The sequence below is a fragment of the Coffea arabica genome, chromosome 5c, assembly GCF_036785885.1.
Source record: "Coffea arabica cultivar ET-39 chromosome 5c, Coffea Arabica ET-39 HiFi, whole genome shotgun sequence".
Taxonomy (NCBI): Eukaryota; Viridiplantae; Streptophyta; class Magnoliopsida; order Gentianales; family Rubiaceae; genus Coffea; species Coffea arabica.
The window spans coordinates 1,720,963-1,746,060 of NC_092319.1; the positions used below are offsets into that span (position 1 = coordinate 1,720,963).

Sequence of the window (25,098 nt, forward strand, 5' to 3'; positions counted from 1 at the left end):
ATCCTATCCAAATCATTAGCTTTCTTCCTTCGTCCTTTGGTTTCTCTTCATTTCCTGCCTCTGTGTCGTGGTATTTTAATTGAGCTAGTCAGCAGTTCAGTATGTTTCTTCGAACCTATTGGGTTGGTTCTACTTCAGGTGGGTTTTCTAAGTCTTTTTTTTTTTTTTTGGTTACTAAAGTTTCTTGCATTAAAATGTTTAGAAATTTGATTATGCGGCACTTCTTGCTAGATTTCTACAGTAAATTGAAGGATTTTGGCCAAGGTAAAATAGAGATTTGAATTTATATATAAAAAAAATTGTCACTTGAGTCAGTATATCTGTCAAATATCTGTCAAATAGATTGAGCTCTTCTTACGGAGAGAGTTTTAATACAAGTTTGCTCGATAAGGTACGCAATTCTATAGTTTTGATTTTAATTTCTCCAAAATTTTTTGTTTTGAGTTATTTATGATTGGATTCATTATTCTTTTAAGGACTTTACGTTGGTGATATGTGTAAATATCATTTCTTCCCCTTCTATGTAGTTTGACCTTCTTTGTGTCTATTGTATGAAGTTACAATATCCTTCAAATTGTTCAAGATAACAAAAGTTCAAACTGTTACGTTTCCAGAAATGGAGCCGAGTTGGGAACAAAAAAATTGGAGCCAGCAAGTTATAGGAGATGGCTGAGTCAGATGCAATAAACGAATTTAAACATTATTTCTCGAGAATATTGGAAATCCATGGGAAGCATGGAAACAATGAAAAGATTCCAGGAAGCAATTTGGCAGATTTTATTCCCTGGACATTGTAGCCTCTTACTGGCCATTTCTCATCCTTTCCATCTGAATTTTTGCTTTTTAAATATGGATCATTGTGAGACGTTTCAGGTTTTCTTCTTGCTTTAGTAAAACTTCAATATATGCCTTTGCAGGGTTAATAAAAGCATGTCTAAAAGAAAATTTTTGGCAAGACGACAAGCAGATTAGCACCTGCACTAATAGAAGTGAGGATGATGCTGTTTAATGTGGAGACATACAGGCTTTGAAACTGGAACATTGTTTTTTTTTTTTTTTGGAATAGTTAAAATTGGATTTTGGAAAGATTTAACTAGCATATATATATATATATATATATATATATATCAGGTAGATTTGTAAAGTTGCACAGGATATTTCGGGGTAATCACATTATAACACTAGGAGTAAGGCGAGGGAAAAGTAAGTGGTTATAGAGAATAAATCAGTGCAATCAGGTAGTGGAAGTCGGAAGAAAGGTCCCGTGATTTTTCATGTTGGCATGAAGAAGAAGAACAGACTGTTAATCTTGATCCTTGTCTTTTGATGTTTACAAAACAAATGGATAGTACTAATATCTCCTCAAAGATCCTTTCAATTATGAAGTAAATCGGATTCAAAAATCAAGTGCAATTAAAAGAAACAAAGTTTGTTGAAAGCTGTTGGACGCTTGTGAAGACAAGATCGGACGTCCGATAATCATTGCGCAACTTCGGACGCATGAAGAACTCTATCACCGGACGTCCGAAGGACATAAGACATTCTCCCTAGTTCACTGATTTCGATCAGATGCAAGCATCGGACGTCCGATAGGATCCTTCAAATTCGACGAAAGCTGTCGGACGCTCACAAAGACAATACCGGACGTCCGATAGAATTGAGATATTCCTTCTAACTCATTGTCTGCTTTTGGACGCAAGCACCGGACGTCCGATAGAATTAAAGAATTTCTCTCAAGCTCACTGCCAACTGTCGGACGGGAAATTCAGACGGACCGGACGTCCGATACTCCAATGGCTAGTTGACTGTGCAGCTACTTTCTATCCGTTGGAAGTTTAATGAAGCACTTTCTTGGTCTTGTATAAATAGTGCATATCAGAAACTTCAAATAACTTTTGCACACTAAAGATACAAAAGATCTAGAGTGATTTTAGTGAGAAAATACTCTTCAAGAAAGATTTGTAGTCTTGGTGGTGTGAAATTCGTTGTAAACTTTTCATTTGTGAGTGAATACTTCAATAGTGTAGCTCTGTGAGGGTTGTCCTGAGAAATAATAAAACTTCCTAACTTGATCGAGTGGAGCTTGGGGCAAGGAGAAAGTGAACCTTCCTTTGTACACAAGATTGGTTGTATTTCATTAATTTGAAGAAGCTTGTTCTATAAATTGATCTACATGCTCAAAAGGAGTTTGGTAGTCAATTGGTTTGCAATTCTTCCCTTCTTATTTACTTATTGTTATCTTGTGATATTTAAATTGCTTATCTCTTCTACTCCCAAGCAAACTTATTTTTTTACTAATTGCTTCATTATATGGTCACCTAGGAAAGATGATAAATTTCATATTGAACAAAAATGTGTCCATAATTTGATTAGTTTTTATAATCAACCTAATTTACCCCCCTCTTAGGTTGTCTTCGGGCCTTACACGGACGTTGAATTTAATTGATTACATTAATAGTCTAAAAGAGCTGTTTTCTATATGTAAGTGAGTAAGTACTTTTCATTTACTTTTAAAATTTGCATTAGCTACGAGTAGGATATTCTCCGTCCATATGAATTTGCTTGTGTTTTTTTTTTTAATGAGAACGAAATTTTAATTGAAAATTTTTTTAAAAAAACTAGCATATATATATATATATATATATATATATATATATGTATGTATGTATATGTGTATATCGATATATATACATATATTTTATACAAATAAAGATATATGCATATATTTTATATATGCATATATATACCCTACACACATGCACACACATATATGTGTATGTGCGTGCGTGCGTGCGTGCGCACGTGCTAGCGTGTGCGCATGTGTTATCCTTGCCTTTTAAAACTGAAATAAAAATTATCTACCCAAAGATTATGCATGTCCGCTGCTTGTGGATATGATAAATTTTGCGTAAAAGTAGAACATGCAATTAGTTATTTTCTCATAAAAATTTGGTAGCATCACGGATATTGTGACTTTGAGGTTACATAAATAAACAAATATTTAAATTCATTTTAGGAAAACCGCATAATTATATAAGAATTAGGATGTGGATACACCTAACATTTTAAGGATATAGGAAATGGAATAATGATCAATAAAGATGAATTGATAGTTGAGAATTATATGTAAATCTTCAACATCAAAATGTATGTGTTGCTATTGTCCTTTCTTTTAATGAGTAGATTGGGTACTTGGGTTTTACCAATCTTGTCAACTAACTAATTGATCAAATGTTAGAATCACAGTCTCCCTCTTTACAATAAAATTGCTATTAGTTATTAATTTCTCTCTGTTTTAACATCTTTACGTCCTCTAAATTAATTGTGATCTACTTATAAAAATTTAGAATTACTTTGCCTTGCACAATTCATGCGGTTTTCCACTGCTAGATTCAGAAGTCCTTAGTCATTTAAAAATAATGGTTTTACTTGTTTAGTGCATTAATGTGTGTAGAAATAAGAACTATAATAGTATATTTACATGTACTGGTTAATTGGATCTTTCCCAGTTAACTCCCAATGTATCAGCAAAAAAATAATTAAAGATGAGTTAGCATGAACAAAAATCATTCTACAACAAACACTAGTTATCAATGTGTCACTAGTTGCATAATATACATTCTCATAAACAAATTGTAGAAATAAATCTCTACCCACAGGCACCAACTCCCTTACGTGTGCAAAATGCAACAAGAAATTACCCATAAAATTTTTTAATTAACAGTATCATAAGCATAAAGTTATTAAACTGAAAAATCTTGAACAATGATAAAAATTGTTAGGATAAGAAAATATTTTCAAATTTTGTGGAGAATTAGCAATAATTCTTTTTGGAATTGATTAATGAAAGTCCATTAAGGCATCCATTATAATCCTTCCTGAGATTCAACATAGACCTAAAGCCATACATTTCTTTAATTTTTCGTACTCAGTTCACTGAAATCCATTTCAAAATCAATAAACCTACACTAAACCTTTGATTGCTTATGTTTAGCATTTTTCAAATTTCTATTGATGTTCAAGAATTAAAAACAGTGCTAAGGATAGTATCAATGATAAGAGACATATTTTCATTTTTTTTTCAATAGTTTTAAATATGTACGTGCAATTTACGTGGCTATTCCATAAGTTTTTCTTATTTTTCCTTTAAATATATGTCTTATACCCATTAATTCTTACCACAATAGGGAATTATATGAGTAAGAGGTAAAAGAACAAGGGCTGCATTCAGCAATACCCCCAAAATTAGGGAAGAATATTATTAGTCGACGCGAGTAATTAACAATATTTAATTTTTAAGTTTAAATTCAAAACATGTATAGAACTTTTCTGGTTAACCAAGTTACTACAACAGTAACCACAACCATAGAATAAAGCAAAAGTTTGTATAAGAGAAAAGGAAAATAATCCACTAAAACTTGGTGAGTTTCAAGAGAGGTGCAACTATTGCAAGAACTATTTGCTAAAAGGTTTTGAAGTTTACATCTACAAAATCTTCTGTGGTTCTGCTTTGTTAGATGTTATGATATGTAGATTTTACTTGATAAATTAGAAGAAAAATAGGTTCCAATTAAGTAGCAAAGACAAGTCAGATCTATGTCAGAGGATGGTTGATATGAAAAGTTAACACAATTATAAGTGATGATGAATTCATATCCAAAGTTCCATTAGTAGTAATTCTTTTAAAAAGTTAGACATGCAATTAATTATTTGATTATAGAATTAATTCTGGTAGCATCTGAGAGAAATTTGTAATTTTGAGAGTTATAAATGCAATAAATATCTAAATTTATACTCTTTATCCCTTAAAGGTTTAACAAACTAACTATGTATCCAAAACATATCAGGTATGCGTGTCTAAAACAAAGGGACACGGGAAATTTTTTTTTTTTTTAAAAAAAAAAGGTTAGAAAGAATTGATATTTAGGAATTATCAATAATTTTCAATATCAAAGTTCAAGTAATTTTCTCATTCTACTTTCTCTTAATGGGAAGATTGGTAAGGTACTTGGCCTTACCAATCTTATGGTCTAACTAATCGATCTCATGTTAGAATCATAATCTCTTTCTTTCTAAAGTAATTATTTCTCTCTCTTTAAGAAGTTTACATCCTCTAAATCAAATTTTAATTTAATTTATTTATGACTCAAGAGGTATCTAATCTTGTGCTCCCTCCATCCCATAAAGTAAGTTTTATTAGGATCAATATATAGTTGTATGTAAACCCAAAACAATAGCAAGATGAATCAAAACGTTTGCATGCAGGAGCTATTGTTAAGAACGATGAATTACTATTTCATTAACAGCATTTAACCAACCTGGCAACCAATGATTTCGACCCCGCATTGGAGATAAAAATGCATTGAACCCATATGAAATTTTACCATGAGTTCGATTAGGATTTGCTTCTCTCCAAGGTGCCAAAGGCAAGCATAACATCATTAATGAGATATAATAGTTTCTTTATGGTCTAACATTCTTGCCAATACATTCTTTTCATTTTGTTCTGGATTGTAATCTCTAATGAAAAATATAGTTCCATGGACAAAATCGTCTGTTTATGACGCATCTTGTAATGTATTGGCGATGAGTATATAATGCAGTTTGAATAGCAAAATTTTTTGTGCTATGAATGAATATACAGGTAAAGAGTACATGTATTGAGTTATCAAGGAAGTAATAATACCAAAAGAAGTTACAGCAAAACTTAATTAAAAATGAAGTGAATTATTAATTGTATAACAATGACCCTCTGCTCCGCGTCCCAATTAGGGGTGGCAATTTTCGACACGACCTGAAAGCACGACACGAACCTAACACGAAATTAATGGCTTTGGGTTGAGGTTTCGGGAGTTCGGGTCAGAATCGGGTTGAACCCGATGAACCCGAAAAGAAAGCAGGTCGATTTCGGGTCAACCCGTGGTGACCTGATATGACCCGATATGACCCGTTTACGAATTAAAAATAATTTAATAAACATAAAAATAATTTTATCTAACTAAACTAAGTTATTCTTTTTTTCCAAAGGCATTAATTACTTAATCCTAAATGAATTTATTTAATTTGTGTGAAGTTGAAATTATTATATTTGGATAAATATTATTTTTTGCTTTTATACTGTTTTAATTTATTTTATATTTTGTTTGGGATAAAACACTTTTACGGTGTTTAATTTATTTTAGATTTGGTTTGGAATTACTTATTTTAAATTTTTATTACTTGATTATGTAATTAGTTTTGCGAGAAATTGATTTTATTAAAAATTACAGTAATAAATTAAAATTAAGTTTCGAGTTATTTCGGGTCGACCCGCCAACCCGAAATTTTCGGGTTCGGGTCAGCATACCTGATCCGTTACGGGTTGACGGGTCGGGTTCGGGTCAACAGATTTTCTGACGGGTCGGGTCAGGATCCGACCCGCCAACCTGATTTAGACCCGATTGCCATCCCTAGTCCCAATCATCTCTTGAAGGAATATGTATATCTAAAAGGTCGAAACAACTAAAGATTTAGACCATCACGTACTATTAAATTTCAAAACTATCGTTTGTATTTTTCACATGATAAGATGTATTTTATGGACAAAATAATATAGTAAAAAGTCACAAACAAATAAATAAGGGAGTGTCAATAACATTTCTCTTGTTCCTATTTTGCATTTCATTTTTTTTTTCTTTCTCGTACTACTACAATACATTTCCTAATTTTATACCATTTGTAAGTTATGCAATGAAGTTTCCATGAATTGGCACATTAACCCTGGGCAGATTTTAACAAACTGACTATTATACCACTTCTGTGACGTGAAAATCAAGTGGGATTAAATTAAATTAAATTAAATAGTTTAGTTGCTGTATTGACAAATTTTTCCTCGTACAAAAGTTTCCTTTATTTTAGTTGGGGAACCTCAGCTGCTGCCGGCTATCGGCGAAGACCACCAGATTGAGTACCACCTATTCCTACTGATTTTGCTCCGCCAGAATCTTCAATTTCCCTTGAACCCAAAAGATTATATATATAGCAAAATGCGTTGGTCCCCTTTTCTGGGGATCCCACTTGTCATTGCTCTCATATCTTTTCTCTTCTTCAAGATTTTTCCGCTCAGCTCATTGATTAGCAGCCCACCACCATTACAGCCTGTAAAGAATTTCTGGGTTTTTGTTACTTTTTTTTGGGTTTGATCAGTATTCTTGTTCAAAAAGATGCATAAAAATGCTGTCTTGATGTTGATTTCTTGTGCAGAGACTATTCAGTGCAGAAGAGCTGTCTTTTTACAATGGCTCTGATCCTCAGCTGCCCATATACCTTGCCATTGTTGGGTAATTAATTAATCTCCTTTTTCTCCGGTTGATCAAATTTCTATTAGTTCTTGTGTTTTGTTGAGTTTTTTATGGTTGGTTTTGTTGGGAATTAATCAAAATCAGGTCAGTGTTCGATGTAACAAAAGGAAAGAGTCATTACGGTGCTGGAGGGGGTTACAATCATTTTGCTGGAAGGTATATTTATTTTACATTTTGTGTTTCATATTCTTGATTCTATAATTTGCTATGTTGAATTAGTAGTTTTTCAACTTGTTACTGTATTATCCAATTGCATATTTTGGCTCGAGTCGTCAATCTGTTCAAAATATTCAAGTGTAGAAGCTGTATGAGATTGATGCATATGACATTTTTAGTATGTTTGAATTCGCTTTGCTACTGTTCTTGGTGTGTGTACTAAGACCTTTCGCTCTGAAAATTCTTTTATGTAGGGATGCTTCTAGGGCATTTGTTTCGGGAAATTTTACAGGTATATAGTTTGTTAAGTAACAATTTAATAACTTTGTTGCTCTGAGGTGTACATGTTTGTAAGTTGAGAAGGCCTTTGATTTGAACAGTGGTCGTGGAAATTTAGCCGCTAGGTTATTGATGTGGTGAGTTAGGCGAAACAAATTTTGGCATTCATTTGATCTGCTACTTGGTAAGATACTGGAGTTCTGCAATGAATTCTGAGTCTAAATTTACAATCTGTGTGGGTTAGAACTTAACCCAGAAATGTAAATGACTTAGGGAATGGAGGTTGGAGTTGCACATAAGGCATTTACAAAAGGCATTGTTTTCAATTGAGCTTGACTTTTCTCATATTATTTTACTTTTCGCAGACATAAGTCAAATTCTTATGATTAAATTCTCATTGCAGAGATCTGTTTGGAGTAGTGATTTTGTTCTTTCCTGTCCATAAAACTTCAAAAGCAACATGCTTTTGTAGTTCATTCTGTCTATATGTAAGTGTGTTTAATAATTATGAAAAGGAATTTGTTGATTACAATGATCTGACCACATTAACAGAATTGCTACATTAGTCCAAGGCTGTCATTATGGCAAATTAGTCCTATTTCTTTCCTATACATCATCTTTTTTTCATCAAATATTTGAATATAGATTCTTGAATAGTACTGGAGGAGTAACCAGGATGGGTATTTATTGAAGTTACTAATGTGTGTGACACCTGTAGAACACTGTATTCCAAAGTTCATTTTGTATATATCCAGCATGGTTGCATGCATATGCTATAACTTTCCAACTTATTTAGGCCCAAAAAATTGATGTGATGTTTCTTTAGGCAAAATTAGTGCACGCCTGTTGCTACCAAAATTGCAGGAATTTGGGTGGTCTGCAATGGCATCCATTTTCCATTGCATCACTACCACTGTGAATTTTGGGTGTGAAATTCTTATCTTTCCTATGCTCAATTCCAGTTTTTATTTCTTGTTGATTATTGCTCGAGTTACTTGTGCGCTTCTTTTCCTTTTTGTGAATTACCTATCATTTATGCTCAGGGGATGGACTTACTGATTCACTGCAGGGTCTATCCAGTCCTGAGGTAATCCAGTGTACTTTTTTTTCACTGTTCTCTTTTTGTGCTGTTATTGTGATTGCTATCTCTACATATTATCTATTTGTGTGTCAATAGCTTTACAGAACTATATCTTTTTCAAAACCAAGAGTCATTGATTAAGTTATATCTTTCTTAATTGGTTATAATTTCAATGAAGTTGGCTATTGGTCTTGTGAGTTGGTTTTCTTTTGGTTGTGTTAATCTTTATGAACTTATCTCCTATGCAGTCCATCTGCTGACCCTTTAACAACTATTTTGCATAACAATGAAGTCGCTATACTTGTACTAGTTGCAGTTGTCTGCACAACTTGATCTGATGACATCTATGAATATAGTGGAGTTTCCTTTACTAATCACTGTAGATGAGCTTGATGGTTATCTTGCATTTTCATTTGTGTAGGTTAAAAGTGTTGTTGACTGGCGTGATTTCTATTTCAAAACTTACATGTAAGTAATGCATATCAATGCACTTTTAAATTTACATTTTGGCAGGAAATACTATCTCCCCTTGGTGCATCTCCCTCCCTTCAATGAGCCTTTCCTTTCATAATTTTGTATAGCTTTCCCTTGTCTAAACTTGACGAGGGCTTCAGGGAAGAGATGTTCTCAGTAGATATAGGATTTGGGGCTCCATAAAAATGACACAGTTATATAGTAAAGCATCTGGTAAAAAAGATCTGAATTCTGCTTTAAGCGAAAGTTCATTGCAACTGCAATAATCTACTGTCTTTTTGTACATTAGTACCAGACATCTAACGCTGCTTCTCATACTGTGGTCGTGCGTGCAACATATTTTGTATGATTCTTCTCATCCCCTAATCAACCATGAATCTCTCCCATCTGCAAACCAAGATTCTTTTTCGCTTTCGTGTTCGAATAAGATAAGATATTCTAAAAGTATTAGCCTTTCTGTAAATCTTTTCAAGCTTGTTACTTGATTGAGCCAAGTGTACTAGAAAAGTTCACCTGCAATTTCTTGGAGGGTCCCTAGCATTGTTTGCAAAATCAGTTGAGCCAACTATTTCCAGTCATACATACCTAATCTGTCTGTGTACTGCCAGTCATGATCCCCCCCGCTTCCCCCCCCCCCCAAAAAAAAACCAAATTCGGAAAAAGGTCTGAAATGATAGAAAACACTTATTTCAACATGTTTGCCCCCAGCACGCTTTTTCTATATCGTGAGGAGTGAAAAATGATTCTGAGTTAAAAAAGTAAGAATTAAGGACTCGAAGATTGTGAATATGGATTTTGAAAAAAATTGGCTGTCTCACTAGGATTGTTGATAACTCCTATTTGAAAAGTTTTGGTTCATAGGACTAAGGACATTAAAGATAGTTGGTAACTAAGATGTCCTCTTACTAGATATGAGGAATTTCTGTCAGAAACCTATATGGACCACCAAAACTCCCAGAGGAATTGATTATTTTACATGGAATGCAGCGAGGGATAGCCAGATTACTAAAATAGATAGTGGAATAAAATATACCTTTTGGATATTTTATTATGTGTAATAAGACAGGGGAAGCACATATTACCACGTAACTCTAAGATGGCAGCCTATTGTTGAAATTTGGTGTTTATTCTGCTTGGGATATAATAACTATGAGAGCCTACTCAATGGCTGGGAGCTTAAAAGTCAAGCCGAGTGCAGGAATATATAGTTTATAGTCCATGCATCATTTATGAGGACCATCTAGAGGAATCAGAATAGACAGGAAGTGAACAATATTGAGAATCCATGACTGATATTAGAAACTTTGCTCTCCCTTCTCCCTTTGTAAAAAATTTGGATGTCTTTCCAAGAATTGTTTCCAATTTCCTTGGACAGAAAATTTGTTATTTAAAATATTCAGTCCATTTAAACATCTTGTCTCATGCACAAAAAGATGTAGTGGTCTGTGTTCCTACCTTTGCTGTTTGTTCTGTTAATTCATCTGAAAGAGAATATTGTTGCTCTTTCTTCAAGGTAGACTAAGGATGGTTCATTTTCAGAGAAAAGCATTTAGAGAGTACTATCATTCCAGATAATACTAAAAAAAATGCTTGATGAATGCACCATCATAGTGATGATGTTTAAGGTGAAATTAGTCATTCCCTCATCAGGATCTTTAAATTGACTTGTTGCATTTAGAGTAAGATATTTTTGATAATGGTATGCATCCTTTTAGTTTCCTTTATATATAAAGCTAAGGTAACTCTTGATTTTAGATGAAACCTTTGGAGAGAAGTGCTAAAAGCATGGTATTCATCAAAGTTGGACTGAATGCTGCAATGCACCTTTAGTAAAAATATAATGGTTAGATTGGATTGGGACTGTTATATAAACTATGATTCAGGGAAGCATGTTAATCCAGCTGGTAGGTGCTTCAAAGGATTTAGTATCTCAGGCATCATTCATGTGTTCATAAAATTGAGGTTTCTATTGTATAGCAGTAAGACCATTTGTGCATGGTGTAAAGAGTAGTCTGTTACCTCAATAACAACTTAAAGATGATTGTTTATCAGGATGTTAAGGTGGATGTGTGCTATAACAAGTATGGCATTTTTGTGCTAAGGTAACTACATAAAAGTAACTAAACAATTAGATAGGATGAAAGAATACCGTTCAATACTTTAGTTACTACAAGGAGTAAGGATTACCGTTAAAAAGTAAAAGAGTAGGATTAGATGTCTAGCCAAAGCCTGAGAGAAAGGTAAACAACAATAACATAAAATTGAATAGTTAAAAAGTGTTTGATAGAAATGTGAATTCAAGAAAATTATGGACTTCAGAAGTGGAAGAACAAAATCAGTAACCAACTTCTACAGTAAACAAGTTTGGCAAACAAGTTTTTGGCCAAGTTCTTGTGCTACAAGTTTTTTAACAACTTTAGCTACAGTAACCTCAAAATAATTCTTAAAGTTTTTAAACTATACACTTCAAAATATCCAAAAATTTACACACTTCAAAAAATTTTCCTACAACTTCTACAGTAGGCTACAATACAGTTTTAGACAAACACTCAAAAAACTCATTTGCCAAATGGGGTGGGCTCAATTCTGCCATATATGCAAACATGAAGCATTTAGCATCTATGTAGTTACCTGGTCTTCAATGTGGTAAAACTTTTCAAATCAATTTGTCTTCTGAATCAGAATGGTTTGATGGTCCATCTTCTGGTTATGGGTTTTGAGAAAGAGACAACATTTGTTAGTTCTGGACTTGTTCCAGCAGGTATTGGTAAGTAATGCTATGTTCAGTTGCCCAATCTTCCCAAGTTTCTTCCTGTTAATGAAATTTCAAGAAGCATAGGATCATATGGTTCAAAATGTTCAGATCCTTGTATTTGATAACATTCATAATTGTGGAGTTCTGCAATGCTAGACATTTCCAGCTTATTGCCATCTCTGGGTTTTTGGCTTAAAGACACGCACTAGCTTTTTGACATCCAGTATTTTTCTTTGAAGCTTGTTACGTCATATTTCATCAGCCTTTGCTTTACCATTGCCAGATATGTTGGTAAGTTGGACGGTCGCTACTATGATTCCAAGGGCAACCCTACTAAGTACTTAAAAGGGGTAGAAGCAAAGGCAGCTAGAGGAGCACAGTTATTGGAAAAACAAAAGGATGAAGAAGCTAAAGTGCCTAGTTGCAATTCACGGTGGAGTCAGGATGAGGGTTCAGAGGTGAGCTTTGCATTCTTTTGTTTTGTAATATGTTTACAAATTAAAGAAAAAGGTGGTAAAGAGAAGAATATGTCAGTTTATCTCATGTCCAAATAGATTACATTTCTGTGATGGATAGTGCGGGTACTGTTACCAAGTATAAGATCTTACCCAGCATATAGAGATACAACTTTCCATCTTTGATGAAGGAAATAGGAATATTATAAAATGAGAAATCAAGGCAAGAGTGAAATGTTGGTCTTTGCTTTGTAGTTCAACAGATTAACGTGTCTACTATGTACTAATAAAGGTTGCATATTCATTTCACGCGTAGTGTGATATGAAACTAAGTGCAAGAGTATTGAACTGTCATGCAGGCATCTACGGTTAATGTTGTCGGCTAATTCTTAGCTTCAATCATTCCTGTCAGGTTTGGTGTGATGATGGCTACCCGAGGCTAGTTCAGCGACCAATAGAAATAGCTTTGACTGGGAAAATGAGCAAGCGCTGCGCATGCTACAAAGAAGATGAACTTGAACAGGCTGGATTAGAAGTTTATGAAGGATGCGATTTTTTTGCAAAGAAGTGTAGGATATAGAAACTGTAAATTACTATTCCTGAAATGTTTGCCATGTACTTTAATGTAGTTTTAGAAGGGGAATACGTCCCCATAACAGAGAGAGAGAGAGAGAGAGAGAGAGAGAGAGAGCTGTTCTGCTTATTGAGAATTGAGATGCAGCTTTGGGAATTTGGATATTCTTATTGAGAATTGAGATGCAGCTTTGGGAATTTGGATATTCTTGTACCTGTTTTACAGTTGATGCCTTTGGCATTGTAATATTGGTTTGGTTTATTAATGAGTTGAAATTGCTGCTCTTGACTAAGTTGTAAACGAACTGAGTTCTGGTGGCTTGACATTTTTTATACTTGTCGTCAAGTTTTTAAGTGTAAATTGTCATTTCGTTTTCGTCAATATTTAAAAAAAAATCTTGAAGATTTGTGCTCTAGTAGTAGTAGATTCTTAGTTGCTTGTTTCACATTTATCAGTAGTAATAGGGTCGCCAATTTGCTCTTTTGTTTGCTGGGGTTTCAACATCATAGTCTGGAGTTACTATAATGAAATCCAGAAACAGATCTTGGATTCTAGGCTCTCAAATGGACTAGCATTCTATTTTGAAGATTCCTTTGATTGATTTAGCACAAAGGATCTTCTGTCCCACTTTTTCTTATCCTAATATCTATTAAATTGTCACGTATTTTTCATAAAACATTCTATTTTAAATCTTTTTCTCATCCTTTTAAGTTCTGACAATTACTTTCAAGGTAGAATACAAAAAATAAAAGACTAAATAACAATATATAATAGAAAAATAAAAAATAACAGAAAATTCATTCAAAGCCCATTTTTTGGTTAAATTTTGCTCTTTTTTTGGCCGAATACATAACTCTATACTAAGGAGAGGAGGAACCTGAAAAAATTCAAGAACAATCCGAAAGGGACTGAACCACCACCAACTCAAATGGGGACCTGAAGAGGTTTAAGGACAACTCGAAAGGGACTGAACCATCATTAATCCCAACGGACATCCGTTGACAACATTTCCAGAGAAACTTGGATTTTTTTAGAATGTAGGCAAGGAGATTTAATCCCTTACCTTACACCGAAGTAAAGTTTTAAAACTCTCTTGGTGGCCAACTACTTTAAACACTACTTTAGAAGTTTAAAGTAGTTGGTTGTAATCTTTTATATTTTACTCCGTTAGTAGTTTTAGAACTTAAACTGATAAGAAAAGAAATTAAAATGAGATATTTAAGAAGGATAAATAGCAATTTAATAAATGTTAGTACAGGAAATGATACAAAAAAAAAAAAAAAAACACAAGATTCTTTGCCGAGTCAGTTGCTACGCTAGACAAACCGATAAAACTAACTCCACCTTCCCGCCAACTTCCCATCTCTTTCAGGATTCCACAGCTCTCCCTCACAATGAGAATCCTTCAAGACTTGACCTGCAACAACCCAACTATAATCCGATATCACCATTTCCCACTTTCTTTCACCCTATTCAACTCTCCATCCTCTGCTCGCACCATCATCCAGACCCGGTGGAAGAAAAAACCCGCCAACACTGCCCAAACCCGCCTCCATGCCCGTACTCGGGACCCCAAATTGGACCCTCTCACAGCCCATTTTGTCAGGCTCAGCCGCATCCTCAACCTTCACCGTCTCGTTTCAGCCCGAAAACGGGGACCCTTTGTCTCCCTTCAGCTCCTCTCCAGGTGGGCTCCGCACGTTGGCCTCGATACAATCCCTGTTGGAGCGTTTCTCCGGAAATACCCCCATGTGTTCGATGTATTTACTCACCCGATTCTGAGAAATGTGTGTTTTAAATTTAGGCAGGAATTTGTGGAATTGTTGAAGGAAGAGAACGATGTTATACGTGGACTTGAATTTGAGAGTGTGATGAGAATAAAGAAGATTTTGATGATGTCTGTTAATGGCAGTATTCATTTGCATGCTCTTAGATTGGCTAGGAAAGAATTGGGATTACCTGAAGATTTTCGTGAATCGATAATTCAGAAGTATGATCATGTTTTTAGGATGGTAAATTTAGAGGTTGTTGAATTGGTAAGGGGAATTAGTTACAATTCTGGTCCTGATGATAGTGACGAAAATGAGAGGTTCATAGGAGTGGCCGAGGTTGAAAAGTGGAGGGAGAAAGAGTATAGGGAGAAGTGGTTGAGTGAATTTGAGGTTAAGTATGCATTTCCGATGAATTTTCCTACAGGGTTTAAAAAAGAAGCTGGGTTTAAGGATAAGCTAAGGAACTGGCAAAGGCTTAATTATGTGAAGCCATATGAGAAAAAGGAGGTGGTTCGGGTGCAGACTTGTGGTGGGGTTGAGCGGTATGAGAAGCGGGCTGTGGCAATTATTCATGAGTTATTGTGTTTGACAGTGGAGAAAATGGTGGATGTTCAACATTTGGTACATTTTAGGAAGGATCTTGGGATTGAGGTCAATTTACGTGAGCTTGTTTTGAAGCACCCGGGGATATTTTACATGTCTACTAAAGGAGATACGCAAATGGTTTTCCTTAGGGAAGCTTATAGTAAAGGATGCTTGGTTGAGCCAAATCCAATATACGATGTGAGGAGGAAGATGTTGGATCTTATTCTGTTAGGACCTCGTTGTACCCGACGACTCAGGACTGAATGGGAAGTCAGTAATCAGGGACAGGACGTAATTTGCACTGAGAGCAGAAGGAAAGTCAGTGATGAGGAACAGGACATAAGTTGCATTGAGAGACAAGGAGAGGCAAAAGATGGTGATTTTGTCATTCCAATTTTGGAAGATTTTGCAGACTGCAGTCATCAGAACGGACACCAATGATTTCACTGATGTAGTCAACAAAGAGCCAATTAGGCAGCAAGAGAAGGAAATGAATTGGAAAGACAGGTACTGACAGGCAAGTCGGATTTAGTATGTGAGTTTTTACCTAATCAATTGCCAAGTGGGGCTTCTCCTCCATAATTTTACGTGAGGGTTATTGCCCTTTGCCATATGTCGTGACGGCTGCTAAGAATCTATCTGACAGTGGTGGGTGCCATTATACTTGACCTTCCTTGCTTATTCCACACCTCTTTTTATGTTTTAGCATCCTACTTTATATGCATTTTTTTTCCTTGAGCATGTCTTGATCTTTGTAATTTATCACTTTGTAAGATCCCATGCTTTTGTGAGAGTGACATAATTCCAGTGTTTAATCCTGGAAAGGGAACAAAATAATAGCAGTGCAGAGAATATAATCTTCTTGTTCGTGGTTCCTGAATGGCAAACAAATTTTTTCACAGTATTTAGCTTTACACCTTCTGCCATTTGGATGACCTTCTTCCTATTTAATGATTGTTATCCACTTGCTAGATGAAATAAAAATTTCACCTCCTTCCTATTGAGCATTAACTGATCAAATTTGGGGAAAGAGTGGGTTGAATATTCAAGATTAGAAATTGCTCTTTTCAAATATTTGACCAATGATAGCTTCAAGTTTTTACCATCCCATTCATCTGAATCACTGTGGTTAAATGCATTTGATGGTTCTTAATTCAGAAACATTTACTCATTTATCCAGAAATGTCTGGGATGGTGGTCATTCTGGTGGCTGAAAATCTTTTGGATGGATGGTCCTTCCTTTTCTTTCTTTCATTTTCTTCTTTCTATACTCTGTGTCACTTTCCATGTGTTTAGGCCTCGAGGTAAGTCTTTTTTCTCCGTGTCCTCATTTCTCTTTCATATTTCCCCTCCATTCCTGTCTGTTTCATAATTTTTTACTCTGCTTGCTCTTTCCTTTCTTATTTTAGATGTTAGTATGTGCCAAGTATTCTGTCTATTGTCTGATCTATTTGTGCATTTTCCTTTAACATTAGCAAGTAAATACTTGACATGCTTATATACCTTTTTATTATCATTTTTGCAGGACAAAATGGCAGGGTTGCTGTCAGTGAACGAGCTAGTTTTTAACTTTACAGAAGGTTAAATCAACTATTGCCTATCGTAGTGTCACTGGAAAAGCTTTACCGAAGGTTGAGTCAAACTATTGCCTATACTAACGTCACTGGAAAGCTAAGGGCATTGATGGGGGCTGTCGTGTTGGCTTTCTGAAACTTATTTGGTTGGCTAGATCGCATCCTGAATTTGTTCAGATTGGTCGAGCTTGATATGGCTACTGAAGGCTAATTTCAGGACAGTTAGGAAAATCTGAGTATGGGCTGCGCGTATGCTAGAAAGAACTTAAGCAGGCGGGATCAAAGGTCAACCGTTTGAGGAGGATATGTTAATTTTGCAAAGAAGTGCATATTGGAAGTGGTAAATTACTTGACCTTTTGGCACAACAAGTTTTTAAGGATTTGACAGTGAGAGAAGGGGGTGACGAATGCTGTTTTGTCTACGGCTTCGGTGATTGCTGATTGCTCTCAACTGTGGTTCTCAAATTCCTGACTATAAAAGGGGTTACCTTCAAAGAATGTGCCTTGAGGAGCCAGGAAGCTAAGCGCATGCTGTATTAGTGCAAGTTCAACCATCACAGATGAGGATGCACCGTACAATTACCACATTTGGGTGCTTCGATGGTGCTAAGAACATCAAGCTCCATTATTCTATTAGAAGTAGCACAAGCCACTTTGGAAACTGTCACCATCTGTGTGATTAGTTTTCTAAATCTTTTTTCCCATATGAACTGCAGATACAATCACTTTTCAGTGAAAAACATATCTACCTTGCATTACCGTTTTTGGTAACTGCAGTTGCACTTCTACAATTTACGTAATTGATTTTTACAAAATTATATTACCTTGCTGGAGTGGGAATGGCAACGGGGCGGATTTGGGGGGAGGACCCCTCCCCCGTTCCCTTGCAACCCCCGCCTCCGTCCTCTTGCCAAAAAATTCCTCCCATCCCCATCCCACTTCCCCCGTGGGTGGTAATTTGATTTTTTTTTTTTCTAGAAGTTTTTATGCAATATATCAAAACTGAATTCAAAAAATAAAATAAGATACGGAGTTGAAAAAAATAAAACAAGAAAAGTGTTGACATAAAATACTAAAAAAATTAAGAAACTCAATTAGATTGTATGAATACCATTTTGAAATGCTCATAGAATGCATAACATGTTTGTGTCCAATATCGACTAAAAATTTAGATAGAAATGGAATAAAAGTTATGTTTAGTTGTCAAATATTTTAAATTTATTATTATTAGATTATATAATATAATATAATTTATTTATTTATATTAATAAATTGAAGCGGAGGACAGAGCGAGGGATGGGACAAGGGACAATCAAATTAAAATGGGGAGAGAAAAATTGCCCCCATCTCTGCCCCAGCCCCATTACTCCCCCGCGGGCACCACCTGCCCCATTGCCATCCTTATGTTGAAGGGACCTTTCAGAATTAGGTGGTTTATCACTCATTATGATGTATATCAAATGCTAGCTAAGGAAACTTCCCTAAACATGTTTGCCCTCAAGCATCATTTCATACATGAATTCTGTTGATGTAAATCCCTATACGGGCAAGAGAGAGAGAGAATAATTACGAATGTTAAGCCCTTACGAGATACCAAATCTTTTACCAAACTGTACCAGAAAACATTACAAGATGGGACACAAGTAGCAAAATCAGAATCATAAGCTACGCAGCAGTGGTCAAAATTACCAACTAAATCAAATGGTAAGCTGCAAAGACGACAAGTACACACTACATAGATTGTGCTACATGTAAATTCTTTTACTTCATACAAATGCCACACTGTCTCCTAAGAAGAATCCTCCAGAACCCTGATCAACTGCCCTCAGATTTCTCCAAAGCTGCCAACAACAAAGTAATTTTGGTTAAGAATTCGAATTATTTTCCTTTTAATTCCCCATGGAACAGATAACACCATAAAGAAATCATCACGCAAATGGGTTTTAATTTGAACAGATGTGATCAGAAACGCTCAATTTTGCCAGCTCAACAGCATGTTTTGCACAGAGATTGTAGCCCATCAACTCATACGAGCTGATTACAAATTTACATCTTTAGTGCTCCCTATCTTTTACCCAGAACCTTGTATTAAAATAAAAAGACAGACAAGCATGTGTGCTTCATTGTACAGAGAGAGAGAGAGAGAGAGATTACTGTTGTAGTTAAGAAGCTTCTCAATAAGATCAACATGAGTCATCAACATCCTCCGACAGCAGTACCGAACCAAACCTAGTGCATCAAGAGCATCTCTGAAAGCAGCAAATATCACCCATGAAATTCACAATTGAGAACTCCAAAATTGGATAATTAAAAAGCTCAAACAAAATGAAGTTGCGAAGCAAAATGAAAGAATCCATGCAATGTCCGTGATCAAGGATTAAGCAATACCATTTCAAGCTTATTTCCCCTTCTCAGGGATGCAACGGATGATATCCTTTTTTGAATTTTAAGAAACTGAAGACCCTAGGGAAACAAATCTTAGTTGTCCAGCACATAGGACTTGTAATTTCTTGTGACAAAGCAACGTCAAAAATACAATGCTAACAAACAATGAAGCATACAAAAGGCTATCTACTAGCATGCACTCCCACAAAATCTTCTGCAACAAAAGACACTGTATTTGCAACAGACCATAACAGAAAAGTTAATCCCAGGGAGGCAGAAGGCTTGAAAAATTTGAACCTGGAAAGTGGCAATTTTGGATAGCTTTGAAGCAGTTGGTGAATGTGCTGGTGAAGTGGGACAACTCATTGAACAGTTCCAAGTGATTCATAAATCAGTTTGTTGTCATTTTAAATGTTCGAATTGATAATGATGGCGTACAAGACAATGTTAAGCATGCAAGTTTGGATAACCCTGGGTGTATTGAGCGACTTCAAAACTTAGGATTACTTCAAAAAGGCCATCAAGTGGCAACTCTACATGAAAGATAAGAGACATTATGTTAATGGATGAGGAAAGGCCTGTTGATCCACATCTAGGAGGAATATTCACATTTGCCACAAAGAGGTAGCTGCATCCTGGGTCACTGACAAATTTATGCTTTGACCAACAATTATGTGTTCCACTTGCGTATGAATATGGCAGCTTGTAATGAGAAGGCGTGGAAGTGGAGAGATGAGTGTAAAACATAGAAAGAGATGGGAAATAGAAAAGGAGATAGATGGACTTGAAAGGCCAACAGCACTCAAACATTCCTTGCTTTCGTGGAGAAGTCTTCTTTTACCTCTAAAACTACACTCATCAAGAAGCAGAAAACTAATTCACTTGTTCTTTTTTGCTCTAACAAACTCCTAAATTGAGACAAGAAGTAGAAGATTTACAGATGGGGCATAGAAGCTCAACTGCATGAACTAATATTGGAGATGAAGAGGCTGCAGTATGACACTATGATTCTCAATCTTAAGCATCTATGGCATACTGCAACAATGCCAGCTGACGTCAAGAGCTACTCAGTCAGCAGGATTTCCTCCAGAAGGAGGTAGACAAGGAAAACAATGGTAAATTAATGCACCACTCTTCTTGTTTTGCAGATATATTGGGAGTGAAATTCAGTAATGCCATCAAACAAACGCTAGAGATTGCTGAACAACAGAATGAAGAATAAACAATTTCCATCCATAAACTACACCAATAAATACTTAAAACTCCACTAGCTTTTCAATGAAAGCACCTCTCCCATAAAATTTTTTTTAAAAATATTATTTTTTGTGTTCAACCCGCTTGGCTTCAGATTCAAAGCTTAGGCACCTAAACAACAATGACAAAAAAAATAAAAATAAAAATTCATCTTCAAATTTAGGTGCATGAAAACTTCTTTTTAAGCAATATCTTACAGAATAACGCAACATCTCCAAAAACACACATCACAAAATCACTAAGCACGCTAACAGCTTAATCCAACCAGCTAAACAGAACTAAAATAATAATGCAGAAAAGCTTCCAAGATACCATCTTTAACAAAAAAAAGCCAGGGAAAGAAAATTTTTGCTTACCCTTCGGTGTAGTCGGCCTGAAGAAGGTCAAGATACGTGTCCCATTTATTCCCTATCACCTATGAATAGACCCAAAAAAAACCCACAAAAAAATTAATCCAAGTTCAAGATTCAAGGGTTTTCTATAATAAACAACAATCAAGCATCTTTGGTACTTGAAGAAATAAATTACCTTTCCACAGGTGAAGCAACGCACTGGAATGATCATCTTTTCTAGCCCTCAAAGGAAACGGATGGAAGGAGTTTTGGAGGAGGAAATTCTGTGGGGTTGATGGTATATTTATATTTGGACATCAACGTGGGCTTGAATTGTTGGGCTATAGGACTAAATTTTCGAGCCCACATTGAGGAACAAGTCTAGGCTCAGCCAGCTGTTCTTGTAGATTTTTGCTAGCTATTGGGCCCGTTGGATCCGCTTCAACACTAGTAGAATATTAGAGAAAAGTTTGACCATTTTTGTTTTCTATGCGAAACTATATTCTAGCATCTTGCTCTGCTTCCACTGGGTGGTTTCTTTTTTTTTTTTTTTTTTTCCTCTTTTTGGTGTGTGTTTTGGGGAAAAATTTAGTGTAGTAGCTTCTCGGTAAATGTGTTTGTGAGATAATTAATAAGGTTTCTTCTATTTTGTGCTCATTAAGGTTAACTTAATAGTTTAAAACTTAAACACTATAACATACGCAATTTAGGGTTCATGATAATGCTGAAATTTTATGGTAGACGCACTCCCTCCATCCCCCCGCCTCGTTCTCTCTCTATTTTAATATAAAAACATTTTGGATAACATGAGGTGACCAAATGGGGTGATACTAAGAAAGTGGCTTTTTGGTTTATATATAAAGGGCAATATAGGAAAATGAAATAAATAAATAAATTTTCTTTTTCAGAAAACAGATTTTGTATATAATAGTGGAAGAAGTATACAATAGAGGAGTTCTTCTCAAATCATCCTTTTGCTTCTATGTCCAGAAATAGGGATGGCAATAGGGGTAGAGGCAAATGCGAGGTTGGGGGAGGGGTGGATTTAGACAATCCTCACCTGCCCCATCCCCTGCCTTAGTTTAATATTATAAATGTAATATAAATACACAATATAATATAATTATATATATAATATGAAATGAAGAATATGATTTTTTGGTGACAATATAATATAATTTTTTTGTGGTAATTTTTTTTTATGTTAGCTTACTTTTTTCATTTGGTTATGGCATGTTGTTTATAAAAAATAATGATAATTGATTTAGAAGTTATGTAATATCAAATATAGAGAAACAAATTCACAATATTAAAATAATTTTTAAACTTTATCTTACATTAAATTTTTTACTGAAAAATTAAAAGAATGATTAGTAAATCTATTATTAGTATTATACATATATAAAAATAAGAGTGAATGGCCAAAATAGTCACTCAACTATTAAAAATGTCCGCTTTATCACCAAACTTTTTTTGTTAACTCTATCCAGAAATAGGGAAAAGATCCCTTCCACATTGTTTACACAAGTTTAAAGCAAAATTTGATAATTTGTGACTGATGGAGTTGCATTTCTCTCCAACTCTTATATAAGAAGGATAAATTTGTGTTATTTTACATCAAAGTCTATAATTAATAAATACATCAATTGTAACAATCAAACCAACACAAACACGCCTGCCCCATGCCCTTGAATACCATAGCTTACAAATACCATGTCAATGAGCATGAAAATTATGAAAACCAACTCTCAAATATTTGTATTTTTTGTTTCGCTCACGAAATTCGTGACAAATATTTCATCTCTTATCTAAGCACAGCTCTAAAAAAATGCCTAAAATAAATAAGAGAACCACAAAATTGTCTACACTAGATACATATATTTGTTCCTCTACATGTAAAACTAAGAGAAAAAGTACCCCCTCCCCCACCAAAAAAAAATCTCTAGGGACTCCTAGCATCTCTTATTTGGAGCAAAATGTGGTAGCATTAGATTCTCCTTGTATTCCAAAATTCCAGAATTTGCCTTTAGATGAAACCAAGTTGTTCTCACACAGAAATTCCCATGAAAACCACTTCTCAATCATCCGATCTATATCATGTACCACTACATTTGTCACATTTCCATGATTTTCTCTTGCTAATAAACTAGCAGTGTAGATTGAAGCCATTCTACCAGGACACAGAGGTCTATGACCGCATGGTCCATCCACCAACACCACATCCCACTTCAATTCATATATTACTTTGGGAAGGTTCTTTAGCGCCAATTTGCACTTTGTTTGTTTAAGCAGACCAGATGAAGGAGAACATTTTTTGCTTTTTCTTGCATGCTTCAGCAGTTTGTAGGCATCTTTGGCTAGCGTCGGATACTTGAGTTTGTACACTAAAGTGTTGTTGGCAGTGGTAATTGTGCTCAGCTTCTCTGGATCATCCTCAAGAAAGATTGTCATCCCACCTGTATTGGTAGATGCAAGGACAGAATATTGATGTTCCTGGCCGAAGACAAGAAGATTGCAGGGGGATTTGTGAGAAATGAGATTTAAGAGAAATCCCATTTCCTTTTCCGTTAGATTGTTTGAATTGGCATGTGAAATGGAATGGTTTTTTGAGGGTTCTTGACCTCGTGCATTGTACGAAACATTGTTCAGGTGTACAGGAGATAACGAAAGAGGCAGCCGGGTTGTTGATGAAGTAACTATGGTTATCTTGAGAAGTCTGAACACTGAGGCACATAACAAGATACAAACAAGAAGAGGGATGAGTTTCTTTTTGTTAAGAAGATTCATTTTCCCCTCTCCTTTATAAAATTTGTGGTGCAGCTGAGATTTTCTGAGCTGCCGCGATTTCGTAGAGATGGGAGAAAGTAATGGAGTTTGAGGAGAGTAAGGAGATACCTCTGGGGGCATTTTGCTCTTTCATGAAAATGTTGCCAAAGCTACTTGCTATCACTTCATATTTGAAGTATGGTAGAGGATTGTTTTTCTAGATAGTGTGAAAATATCTTGAGTGATGAGAAAGGGAGATGTGGATTTGCTTATGGTTGAAGCATTGCTTTATTTTGCTGACTTTTCGACTCATGAAGCAATGATCTGCTCAAATAGTTGCATGCTTTCAATGAAGAAAAAGTGAACGTTTGGTGCCTCGATCATTGTTTGATGCATCAATGGATTCTCATGCATTTTTGGTTTGCAATCTTGATTTGGTGGAGAAGTGAAAATGAAGAAGGCTTAGGAGTTAGATGCAGTGTGCCTTTCTTGGTTCATTGTCATGAATTCTGAGGTTAGGGAAGTGACCAAAAAAAAAAGTGTCTTTTTCAGCTGTAACTTCAAAGGATGATTGAATTCTAGAGTGATTCGATCAGATTTAGTTTTCAACTGACTGAATAATTTCTTGGAAGAGGACAGCAGAATAATTAAGTATTATTGTTATTCTCAGTGCTTTTAACCAACAATTCATCTTCTTTTCCATTGTATGATCATTGAAGAATTAAGCACTTTAGTTAAGGTCTAATTGCATGTCACCCTCTAATGATTACGTTCATTGCTTTATTAAGAACATGCATCAAACTGGCATGGGCTCGAGTTTTTTCTTTTTCTAATTCCTTCTTATTCTCTTATTCTTCTTGTTGGAGAGGGAAACAACCTTTTAAGCCAGTGTTTTGAAATTTGGGTCGATAGTGACTCGGCCGAGGTGAAGGATTAGGTATAAGGTCAATGAATTTGATAGGAAAAATTGGAGTAAAAAATATATTTGTTTGACAAATATTAATGTTTTCTTAAAAAAAGAAAAATCTCCATCTCAATTAACCTTGTCAATTCTATTACTTATTTATACTATTGCTTAATCTATAACTTGAACATGTTATACTCAGTGTAAAAGGTTACTAAAAGCTACACTTGATTAATGCCTAATAAAGTATTAATTCTTTAGAAATTTCACTATGCATCCTTTTCAAATTTTTTCTTAAAAAATCATGTATAATAATACATCTTGATGTGAAATAGATGAAAATCAAGATGTTAAAACCGACATTGAAATGACGTAAATCAAAAGAAACTTTTAGATTTGAGACAATTTCACA

At 35.1% G+C, this 25,098-nt stretch overlaps 4 protein-coding genes across 6 annotated transcripts; 2 read left to right on the forward strand and 2 right to left on the reverse strand.

Moving 5' to 3' along the window:
- Positions 1-6,869: 6,869 nt before the first annotated feature.
- Positions 6,870-13,414, forward strand: LOC113691093 (membrane-associated progesterone-binding protein 4). 2 transcript variants are annotated; one of them, XM_027209292.2, is made up of 8 exons: positions 6,872-7,139; positions 7,243-7,319; positions 7,425-7,496; positions 7,751-7,788; positions 8,819-8,862; positions 9,278-9,324; positions 12,369-12,543; positions 12,953-13,414. In XM_027209292.2, the coding sequence occupies exons 1-8, from the start codon at positions 7,026-7,028 to the stop codon at positions 13,118-13,120; spliced, it is 735 nt and encodes a 244-aa protein (XP_027065093.1). In that variant the 5' UTR covers positions 6,872-7,025; the 3' UTR covers positions 13,121-13,414. The 2 variants fall into 2 exon arrangements, with proteins under 2 accessions (XP_071906508.1, XP_027065093.1); XM_072050407.1 differs by lacking the exons at positions 7,751-7,788; positions 8,819-8,862; positions 9,278-9,324 and having other exon boundaries at positions 6,870-7,139.
- A 1,012-nt stretch (positions 13,415-14,426) lies between these two features.
- LOC113689977 (protein ROOT PRIMORDIUM DEFECTIVE 1) lies at positions 14,427-17,816 on the forward strand. Of its 2 annotated transcripts, none has more exons than XM_027207799.2 (2): positions 14,427-16,119; positions 16,997-17,816. In XM_027207799.2, exon 1 carries the CDS (start codon positions 14,509-14,511, stop codon positions 15,910-15,912), a length of 1,404 nt encoding a protein of 467 aa, XP_027063600.1. In that variant the 5' UTR covers positions 14,427-14,508; the 3' UTR covers positions 15,913-16,119; positions 16,997-17,816. The 2 variants fall into 2 exon arrangements, with proteins under 2 accessions (XP_027063600.1, XP_027063603.1); XM_027207802.2 differs by having other exon boundaries at positions 14,427-15,978.
- Positions 17,817-18,608: 792 nt separating this feature from the next.
- On the reverse strand, positions 18,609-21,352 carry LOC113689678 (DNA-directed RNA polymerases I, II, and III subunit RPABC5). The gene is made up of 4 exons (XM_027207414.2): positions 21,213-21,352; positions 21,041-21,099; positions 19,200-19,294; positions 18,609-18,886 (listed from the first exon to the last, which is right to left on the reverse strand). Exons 1-4 carry the CDS (start codon positions 21,246-21,248, stop codon positions 18,861-18,863), a joined length of 216 nt encoding a protein of 71 aa, XP_027063215.1. The 5' UTR covers positions 21,249-21,352; the 3' UTR covers positions 18,609-18,860.
- Positions 21,353-22,619: 1,267 nt separating this feature from the next.
- On the reverse strand, positions 22,620-24,313 carry LOC113690674 (arabinogalactan O-methyltransferase 2-like). The gene has a single exon (XM_027208667.2). The coding sequence runs from the start codon at positions 23,921-23,923 to the stop codon at positions 22,979-22,981; it is 945 nt and encodes a 314-aa protein (XP_027064468.1). The 5' UTR covers positions 23,924-24,313; the 3' UTR covers positions 22,620-22,978.
- Positions 24,314-25,098: the final 785 nt, after the last annotated feature.